This window comes from Camellia sinensis, chromosome 13 (genome assembly GCF_055761805.1).
Source record: "Camellia sinensis isolate YWXY chromosome 13, ASM5576180v1, whole genome shotgun sequence".
NCBI classification, from domain to species: Eukaryota; Viridiplantae; Streptophyta; class Magnoliopsida; order Ericales; family Theaceae; genus Camellia; species Camellia sinensis.
In genome coordinates, this window is record NC_138973.1 from 16001046 (window position 1) to 16011793 (window position 10748).

The 10748-nt window shown below is 37.1% G+C and overlaps 1 protein-coding gene across 1 annotated transcript; it reads left to right on the forward strand.

Annotated features, from left to right (window-relative positions):
• The first annotated feature begins 631 nt into the window (after positions 1 to 631).
• LOC114266461 (pleiotropic drug resistance protein 1-like) lies at positions 632 to 10132 on the forward strand. Its single transcript, XM_082901616.1, has 24 exons — positions 632 to 1130; positions 1286 to 1406; positions 1512 to 1600; positions 1694 to 1778; positions 2492 to 2651; positions 2742 to 2818; positions 4265 to 4318; positions 4416 to 4506; positions 4592 to 4893; positions 4999 to 5280; positions 5375 to 5691; positions 5769 to 5929; positions 6031 to 6134; positions 6252 to 6408; positions 6532 to 6636; positions 6725 to 6888; positions 7005 to 7337; positions 7439 to 7729; positions 7824 to 7907; positions 7990 to 8123; positions 8294 to 8521; positions 8650 to 8821; positions 9186 to 9440; positions 9569 to 10132. Exons 1-24 carry the CDS (start codon positions 820 to 822, stop codon positions 9833 to 9835), a joined length of 4344 nt encoding a protein of 1447 aa, XP_082757742.1. The 5' UTR covers positions 632 to 819; the 3' UTR covers positions 9836 to 10132.
• Positions 10133 to 10748: the final 616 nt, after the last annotated feature.

Sequence of the window (10748 nt, forward strand, 5' to 3'; positions counted from 1 at the left end):
CGGCGAAGCCCGGGCCAGGGCCCGGGCTTCGGGCTGCCCACGGGTCATGGGTCAATTTTACACTCTTGTCAATGTTAATGTTAATGTTAATATGTCAATGTGAATATTCATATTGTGAACGGGCCGGCCCGGGCCCGCCCCGGGCGACGGACTGGTTTCGGGCCGCCCACGGGCCGCAGGCCAATTTTACACTCCTATCAATGTGAATGTTAACTTGTCAATGTGAATATTCATATTATCAACGGGCCGGGTCGGGCCTATTTTTGTGGCTTGTGGGCCGGCCCGGCTCGACTCGAATTTTTCCGGGCACCCACGAGGATCGACATGAGCCTAGCCCTTACACATTGACGATATAAACATTTATATTGACGGTATGAACATTTAATTAAGGATATTTTGGTAATTATGTCACCCATAACACTTATTGAAACATAAGAAAATAATGTGAACTAAATGGAACATAAGTAGATGAAAATGGTATTTTGGTCTTCTTATATCAAATTAGACCTAATAAAATAGTCAAAAAAAATATAAATTAGATAAAATAAAACTCTTAGAAAATGAATTTATCAAAAAAGCTCCCATCATTTTCTATATATACTCTCTCTTTCTTGTCTCTCGCATACATCATATTCCTTTAACCACCAAACCAATTACCCTCCAAAATACAACACGAAACAAAGAAAGATACCCACTATCCAACACCTAGAAACAGAGACGCACCAAAAGATACCCATCTGTTCTTCTCCTCTAAAAAATAAAAATAACACATCAAAGATTCAATCAAATCTTAGAGAAATTTGAGAAACATTGGTGACAATGGAGGGTGGTGATAATATACTGAGAGTGAGTAGTTCCAACATATGGAGGAACAGCGGGAGAGAAGTTTTCTCAACATCTTTTCACGATGAAGACGACGAAGATGCTCTGAAATGGGCTGCTCTGGAAAAATTACCCACTTATCGGAGGATTCGGAGAGGTATTCTGACTGAAGAACCAGGCCATGCAAGAGAGATTGACATAAAAAGTCTTGGAGTGATGGAGAGAAAGAATCTGTTGGAGAGGCTCGTGAAAATCGCAGAGGATGACAATGAGAAGTTCTTGTTGAAGCTCAAGAAACGCATTGACAGGTAATCTCAGTTTTTTTTCTTTTTCTTTTTCTTTTTTTTTTGGGGGGGAGGGGGGGTTTATGATTGTAAATTGATCTGGGTTGTTGATATAATTCTGTTTGAAGCACGCACTTAATTTATTTATTCTGTGTCTCTGTTTTTTCTGATTTTTACAGAGTTGGGATTGATCTTCCCACCATTGAAGTCCGGTTCGAGCATTTGAATGTCGATGCAGAAGCTTATGTTGGTGGTAGAGCACTTCCAACAATTCTCAACTTTTCCATTAATTTTTTTGAGGTGAATTTTCTCAATTAGATCACATAAACATGTTCATATCTGTGTTGTAATTTGTAAATTGAACTAACCCTGTTTTCTCTCTCTGTTTCTCTCTGTTTTAAAAAGGGGTTCTTGAATTACCTCCATGTGCTTCCAAGTAGGAAGAAACCATTATCAATCCTTCATGATGTTAGTGGAATCATCAACCCTGGCAGGTGAGGATAAAATTTTTAAGTGCCATTGTCTCTTATTTGTTATAGATTAACCTAACAACATAGTTCTCAACCCCATTGATATTGTTTTTGCAGAATGACATTGCTTTTGGGCCCTCCAAGCTCTGGAAAGACATCATTGCTGCTTGCTTTGGGTGGAAAACTTGATTCAGATCTAAAAGTAAGAACACAACTACTAGTTCATTATTTTTTAAAAACAGTCTCTGGTTTTGTTGTTAAAATTTATTTATTTTTAAATATTATAAAATTAATTGGTAAAAAAATAATAATAAATTCAAAAGCAATCATCATCTTGATTTTGATTTTTTTTTTTTTGAAAAAAATAATGTTTAAAAATTTAGAAACATCTTTTGCTGTTTATTTACACCAAACTAATTTAATTATTTTTCATAGAACAATTTCTGAAAACTGAACGGGGGACTTGTTTTATCCTATGATTCTACATAAATCTTGTTGTGAAGAGTTTTGTAATTTTATTGAACACTCAAATTTATTGTAAGGGCCTTTTACGGAGGCAGAGGGCCGTGACTATTAGGCTATTGGGTGCATAGTGAATTTAATCTTCCAAAAGCATAATTTTTAATATATTTTACAAAACACATACTCAAAATGGAATTGGGGACTTGTTTCATCTTGTAATCTTTACATGAATCTTGTAGTGAGTTGTGTTGTACTTTTACTCTACACTCAAATTTACTATAAAAGCCTTTTATCGAGATGGAGGGCCCGTTAGGCACATAGTGAACTTTATATTCTTCCACTTAGGCATGTTACTAAACCACATATAAGTGTTTAATTGTTTCTCTTTATTGTTTTTTGTAATTGGAACCATTTGATTTATGCAAAACAAATTTGATGGTAAAAAAATTGCAGGTTTCTGGGAAAGTAACATACAATGGGCATGGAATGAATGAGTATGTTCCGCAGAGGACATCAGCTTATATAAGTCAGCATGACCTTCATATAGGAGAATTGACTGTGAGAGAAACACTGGCTTTCTCAGCAAGATGTCAAGGGGTCGGAGCTCGCTATGGTCGGTTATATTTGATGGGTGTTGATCATATTTGGTTATAAGAATTGAACTGGGTCTTAATTGGTTTGTTTGAATTTGAAAATTTTGCAGACATGTTAACAGAATTGGCTAGAAGAGAAAAGGAAGCAAACATTAAGCCTGATCCTGATCTTGATATTTACATGAAAGTAAGGGAATAACTGTTCTGTTTGGTTGTTTTTTTTCATCGACCCCGCTCGGTAGCTCGAAAACGGAGAGCCCGAATGGCTCGAATTTTTATTTTATTCTTTTTCCTTCTCCTTCATTCTTTCTCGAGCTCTGCTACAGAGCCCGAAAGGGTTTTGAGCCAAATTTGGCTCGAATTTGAGAAGAAGGAGGAAGAAGAAGAAGGGAAGGAGGGGGAGGGGAGGGGAGGGTGAGGAAGGACCGGAGGGGGCCTAAAAAATGGAGGAGGAGGGGCTGAGGTGAGGCAGACGCGATCGGCGGTGGCCGACGCGATCGGCGGAGGCGACGCGATCGGCGGCGGGAGGCACAGGCGACGCGACCTCTCTCTCTCTTTCTCTCCCTCTCCCTCTCCTTCTCCCTCTCTTTCTCTCCCTCTTCCTCTACATTGCAGAGGTCGAAAATGGCGGAAAAAAAGAAAAAAAAGAAAAAAAAAAACGGAATGCCCTAAACGACGTCGTTTTGGGCATTCGGGGCATTCGAGCCAGGCATTTCGGGCCCTCAAACATTTTCCTTCTTTCTCTTCTTCCTTCCCTTTGGGTTTGTTGACTCACAGCCGTCTCTCTCTCTCTCTCTCTCTCTCCTTCTTTCTCTTCTTCCTTCCCTCTCTTTTTCCTTGTGGGTTTGTTGAAAAAGCCACACAGCCCCCCCCCTCTCTCTCTCTCTCCTCAAACCCAAGGAAGAGGAAGAAGAAGAAGAGATCAAAAAAATAATGGTTCAACCGAAGATCGAAATCAGCACACACAAAATCAACACAGTTTGCAAAATCAAAATAAAAAAAGAAAAATCAAAAAGTTTGCAAAATAACCCAAAAAATCACAAAAAAAAAAAAAATCAAAAAATCAAAACAAATCAAAACAACCACAGTCGAAGAGTATGAAGATCAAGCTTCGCCCTCTCCGTCCATGGCGGATCAAGCTTCCCTCTCCGTTCATGGCGGATCAAGCTTCACCGATCTGGAGTTTTGGACCTTTCACCATCGGATTTCAGAAATCAGGATGATTGGAGTAGGAATTGTTTGGAGAGAGAAAGGAGTTTTGGGGGTGATGAATTGCAGATTTGAGAAAGAAAAAAGGAAGGCACATCGAATATGGAGTGAGATACAAGAAGAGAGAAAGGAGAGACAGAGGGAATGACAGAGAGAGGGTGAAAGAAATGGTAAACACATGAGAGAGAGAGAGAAAAGATAAAAAAATAGTGTCAAAACCACGTCGTTTTGACACTCGAGGCATTCGAGCCACTTGACTTTCGAGCTACCACGCATCTCTCTTTTTTCATTTGCTTAGTTTTGTTTTTATATGCAAATTTTGATATTTTGTTGAACCATAAATGTTTTTCTTATGGATGTAATTCTTGTGAATTGTTTTCTTTTTTTGTTTTCTATATCTAACCATACTTTTGTAATTATTCAGGCAGTATCACTAGAAGGGCAAATGGCCAGTGTGGTCACAGACTATGTTCTTAAGGTGTTTGATTGAATCTCTTAAATGACATTTCATGGGGGAAAAAACAAAATTCGCACAAAATTTGACATGTATACTTTCTGGTTTTCCAAATTCACAGATTTTGGGACTGGAAGTTTGTGCTGACACTATGGTGGGTGATGAAATGGTGCGAGGTATATCTGGTGGGCAGAAAAAGCGAGTCACGATAGGTAATTCCTAACCTGCTAACTTCATGTTAGATAATTACACATTTTTTAAAAAAATATTTACCTATTTTGATGAAATATGATACAGGGGAGATGCTGGTTGGACCAGCAAGAGCACTCTTCATGGATGAGATATCAACTGGCTTGGACAGTTCTACAACTTATCAAATTGTGAACTCAATCAAGCAGTTTATCCACATCCTTCAAGGAACTGCTGTTATCTCTCTCCTCCAGCCAGCGCCAGAAACTTATGACTTGTTTGATGACATAATTCTCCTCTCAGATGGGCAAATTGTATATGAAGGCCCCTGCGAAAATGTCCTAGAATTTTTCGAATACATGGGCTTCAAGTGTCCTGAGAGGAAAGGAGTTACAGACTTTTTACAAGAAGTACTTTTTTGAACTATAACTGTTCTCCAAATACGTTTCTTTTTTTTATGGTTTAGAACATAGTGGAATTTTAAAGTACTCAAAATGTTTTTGGTGGAATCATAGGTGACATCGAAGAAAGATCAAGAGCAGTACTGGGCAAAGAGAGATGTGCCGTATAATTTTGTTACTGTCAACGAATTTGCAAAGGCATTTCTATCATTTCACATTGGCCAAAAACTAGGAGATGAGCTTGCCGTTCCATTTGATAAAGCCAAGAGCCACCCTGCAGCTTTAACAACTAAGAAGTATGGTGTTAGTAAGAAAGAACTATTGAAAGCTCTCGCCTCCAGAGAATACTTGCTCATGAAAAGGAATTCATTTGTCTACATATTCAAATTTACTCAAGTGAGTACATGTCAAATCAAAATATTAAACTTTCACAGTTATGAAATAATTTGGAAGTTTTGTTCTAACTTGCATCAATGGTTGTCTATTTCAGCTTATTATTATTGCGCTTATTGCAATGACAGTATTTCTAAGAACTGAGATGCCTAAGAAAACAACAGCAGATGGAACGGTTTTCATGGGTGCTCTGTTCTATAGTATCATGTTGATTATGTTTAATGGGTATGCGGAGCTAGCCATGACCATCTTGAAGCTTCCCACCTTTTACAAGCAAAGAGACCTTCTCTTCTTTCCAGCTTGGGCATACTCTTTACCCACATGGATCCTCAAGATCCCAATAACATTTGTGGAAGTCGTTATTTGGGTGTTCATAACTTATTATGTCATAGGATTTGATCCAAATGTCGGAAGGTAATGATGTGTAACTGTAGTTTAGGATTTGGTTTCAATATTTTCATTTCAATAATCTGATCAATTTTTAATGGCAGGTTGTTCAAAATGTACCTTCTGCTTTTATTCATTAATCAGATGGCTTCTGGACTGTTCCGGCTCATTGGGGCATTAGGGCGGAACATGATTGTTGCGAACACTTTTGGCTCATTTGCACTGCTTGGAGTTCTTGTATTGGGTGGATTTATCTTGTCAAGAGGTAAAGAAAGTGAAACATAAGATGACACAAGTGTGCATACACATTTTCTTCTGGTTCATGTGACTTGAATTTTATTATAAGAACTGTTTTCTTTGCCTCAGAGAATATAAAGAAATGGTGGATATGGGGTTATTGGGCCTCACCTTTGATGTATGTGCAGAATTCTATAGCAGTGAATGAATTTCTTGGGAGCAGTTGGAGACATGTAAGCATATCATGTTTGTGAGCTTGCAAGAAACCGAAAGAAAATCATCACAAAAAAAGAAAAGAAAAAGATTTAGAGTAAGATGATCTAAACTTGGGAAATTTTTTTGTGTTACAGGTTCCTGCAAATTCAACAGAATCATTAGGTGTAATAGTCTTGAAGTCTCGCGGGCTATTTCCAGAAGCATACTGGTATTGGATTGGAGTCGGAGCTTCGATTGGATATATTTTTCTGTTCAATTCCCTTTTCACTCTGGCTCTCGCTTATCTCAACCGTGAGTAACCATTCATTCATTTTGAATATTGGATTTTTCACTTTAAAATTTGACAAACCCCAATTAGAGTTACTTGGGGATCAATTTGTTCTATTAAGTAATTAAGGGGTCAATATGATACAGCATTTGGAAAGCCTCAAGCTATTCTGACTGAAGAAACCATGGCAGAGAGAAATGCTAGTAAGACAAGAGAGATTGAGCTATCATCAAGAGAAAAGAGACTTTCAGGTGGGTCACTAATGAGCTCTCAGATTGTGCTCTTCATTTATGGTTTGCAAGTTTTTGGTGATAACATATTCAACGCATCTTTATGCAGAAAGGGGAGATGAAATTCAAAGAAGTGCTTCATCGACCTCAGTGACTTCAAGAGCAGGCAGCGTTAGTGAAGTTAGCCAAAAGAAGAAGCGTGGAATGATTCTTCCATTCGAACCTCTTTCAATCACATTCGATGATGTCAGATATGCAGTAGATATGCCACAGGTATCTTCGAGTATATGGATAGTCAAGTAAAAATGTAGTATTTGTTTGAACACAAAGTGCTAATCTTGATTATCTTGATGACTGTGCACATACTAAAATTGTTACTATACTTGTAGGAAATGAAAGCTCAAGGCATTCCTGAAGACCGGCTAGAACTTCTGAAAGGTGTGAGTGGTGCTTTCAGGCCTGGAGTTCTTACTACTCTGATGGGTGTTAGTGGGGCTGGAAAGACCACTCTGATGGATGTCTTGGCGGGTAGGAAAACTGGTGGATATATTGAGGGAAGGATCACGATATCAGGATACCCAAAGAAACAAGAGACATTCACTCGTGTAGCAGGATACTGTGAACAAACTGACATTCACTCCCCTCATGTTACTGTTTACGAGTCCTTGCAATACTCTGCTTGGCTCCGGTTGTCTCTTGACGTTGATTCTGCTAGCAAAAAGGTGACCTATAATCATAGAGTTTGAATGCCAAGATGAATCCTTGCATATCTTTCTTTCAATTTTAGCCATGTTAAAATGTTAATCTAAATGATGAATTGCAGATGTTTGTCGATGAGGTCATGGAGCTTGTTGAGCTAACCCCTTTAAAGGAAGCACTTGTTGGGTTGCCTGGAGTGAACGGTCTTTCGACTGAACAACGCAAGAGGTTGACAATTGCAGTGGAGCTCATAGCCAACCCATCTATAATATTCATGGATGAGCCAACCTCGGGACTTGATGCCAGGGCAGCAGCAATTGTGATGAGAACAGTGAGAAACACAGTGGACACAGGACGAACTGTGGTGTGTACCATCCATCAGCCGAGCATTGACATATTTGATGCTTTTGATGAGGTAGGCAATTTTTACAAGATTGATGATCCAATAATTTAAATTAGTTTCTAAATTTATATAAGAGAACTAAAGAACAAATATTTTGGATTCGCAGCTATTTCTTCTTAAACGAGGAGGTGAAGAAATATATGTTGGTCCATTAGGCCGCCATTCTGCCCATCTGATCGAGTACTTTGAAGTAATAAACATGAGACCATTCAAACTTCCCGTGTTTGTGTTTCTGCTTAGGTACTAACATAATCATCTTATATTTCTTTTAGGGTATCAATGGAATTAGTAAAATCAAAGCTGGTTATAATCCAGCAACATGGATGTTAGAGGTGACATCAGCAGCACAGGAATCAGCTCTTGGGGTGAACTTTGCTGAAGTGTACAAGAATTCAGATCTATATAGGTATGGCCATCTTACATAATCAAAACAAAATTTTGTTTCTACATCTAGTTCAAACTAATCTAAATTTTGAGAAAAGTCAACATTGAAGTATAAATGTGACAAGCGTAAATAATTTTCCATTTGGATACGGATCTATTTCCCAGAACTAACACCGTATGATGACTAATCAGGAGAAACAAAGACTTAATCAAGGACCTTAGTACACCTCCCCCGGGCTCAAAAGATATATATTTCCCCACTCAATACTCACAGGCTTTCTTCATCCAATGCATGGCTTGCCTATGGAAACAACACTTGTCATACTGGCGAAACCCGCCATACAATGCAGTGAGATTCTTGTTCACAACATGCATAGCTCTATTGTTAGGGACTATCTTCTGGGATCTCGGCTCCAAAAGGTATATTTGTAAAGGAAAAGCCAAAAATAGTTTTATCCAATTTTCAAAATTGTTTCGCCATTTTTGTTTTTGGGTAAGTAGTTTCGCCATTTTATATTCCTAAATTAATTTGTGTTCTGGTATTGCAGGGAAACACAACAAGATATCTTCAATGCAATGGGTTCTATGTATGTTGCTGTGCTATTTCTTGGTATACAAAATGCCGGTTCAGTGCAGCCCGTAGTTGCTATTGAGAGAATAGTCTTTTACAGGGAAAGAGCTGCCGGAATGTATTCAGCATTGCCATATGCTTTTGGACAGGTAATTAATTTTTATTTCTATGTGAAATAGATCAGTCAAAATGCATTTGTCATTCAAGCACCTCCCTAAGAAAATTTGGGATTTGGAAATAACCAATTACCAGGAATTCATTGAAATATTTAAAAAAAAAAAGGAAAAGAAAAAAAAAGGAAAAAAGGTTAATGCGTGGTTGTGTGCATACATTTATCATTTCCTCTTGTTAAAATAAAAAACTGCCCATTTTAGATTGGGAAAACTTTGATTACTGTTTGGATGAAGTAGGATCAAAAGAACTGTTAACTATGAAGTGAAGTGTAATTGGAAACTATCTTCTAGATTTTCTAGATATTTCATTAATTTTCTTGACAATCATTTTGTTTTGCAGGTTGTGATTGAGCTCCCATACATTTTTGTTCAGACTCTCATATATGGAGTCATAGTTTACGCCATGATTGGATTTGAGTGGACAGTTGCCAAGTTCTTATGGTATCTGTTTTTTATGTACTTCACCTTGTTATACTTCACTTTTTACGGGATGATGACAGTGGCAGTAACTCCTAACCACAACATTGCCTCCATAGTCTCATCCGCTTTCTATGGAATATGGATCCTTTTCTCTGGATTCGTCATTCCAAAAACAGTAAGTTAAATTGATTCCAAAACATTCAACTTTCTCAACACGAGAAATAACAAGTTAAAAAATAACTCAAAAGGATCTAAACATTTTTTTTCCCTTTTTTTTTTCTTATTTTCCTATGATCATGACAGAGAATACCAGTGTGGTGGAGGTGGAACTATTACATTTGCCCAATGGCTTGGACTCTGTATGGATTGGTTGCTTCACAGTTCGGAGACATTCAAAGCAAGATTGACACAGGCGAAACAAGGGAAACAGTTGAAGAATTCGTCAGTAATTTCTACGATTTTAAACATAACTTTGTGGGGTATGTGGCGATTATTATAGCTGGGATAGCTGTGCTCTTTGGATTCATCTTTGCCTATTCAATCAGGATATTTAACTTCCATAAAAGATAATAATTTTATGCAAAAAAACAACACTTTGTGAAAAAGATCTTCTAGCCGTGATAGTTTCTGTCAACGTGTGACGTACATTATTATAGGATTTTTATTTTATTTTTTTGTTTCATTCTCTTTTTTTTCTGGTTCCATCAGCTTTTGAATTCTTTTCTACTTATTTTGATTTTGTAATGAGTTAAGTTTGTGTAAGTAGACCTTAGGGCATTGGGTCCATGTAATGTAACTCATCTACATGTAATGAATTGATACAAAGTGCAATAAAAAAATGGGAAATTCTGAGCAATTATTTGAAAATTTTTCTTTCAATTGTTGGTATATGTATTGATTTTCTTGATACTTTTATTATTACTTTTCTTTTTTGGCCGATACTTTTATTTTAAGTGATTTCTTTTTAGTCTGAGTTACGATAATTATCTCTTTAATAATAAGGGATATTTATCATTAAATCCCATCTCACAAACAAGCATTTCAATTAGTCTCAAATTTTTTCTATTGATCTGTTAAGTTCTATTAGTGAGTAGTTTCTTTTCGTGTGGTCCTATTTTTCCTTTTTTTGGTAGATAGTTATCCCTTTTATTAATGCGACACGTATGGTGTGATATTTCAATGTAACAAGCATTAATATGATAGTCCAACAATGTGACACTCCAAAAAAATTAAAAAACTCATCAGTGTACGTTTTTTAAATGAAACAACGTGACGAGTATGATGTGACACTAAAAAAAAAAATTTTTAATATACTTTTTTCAAATGTGACAACGTGGCATGCATGATGTGACACTTCAAAAAAAATAATAACTTTTTAGTGTATTTTTTTCAAATATGACAACGTGATAGGTATGATGTGATACTTCAAAAAAGATAAAAACTCATCAGTGTACTTTTATCAAACGTAACAACGCGACAGATA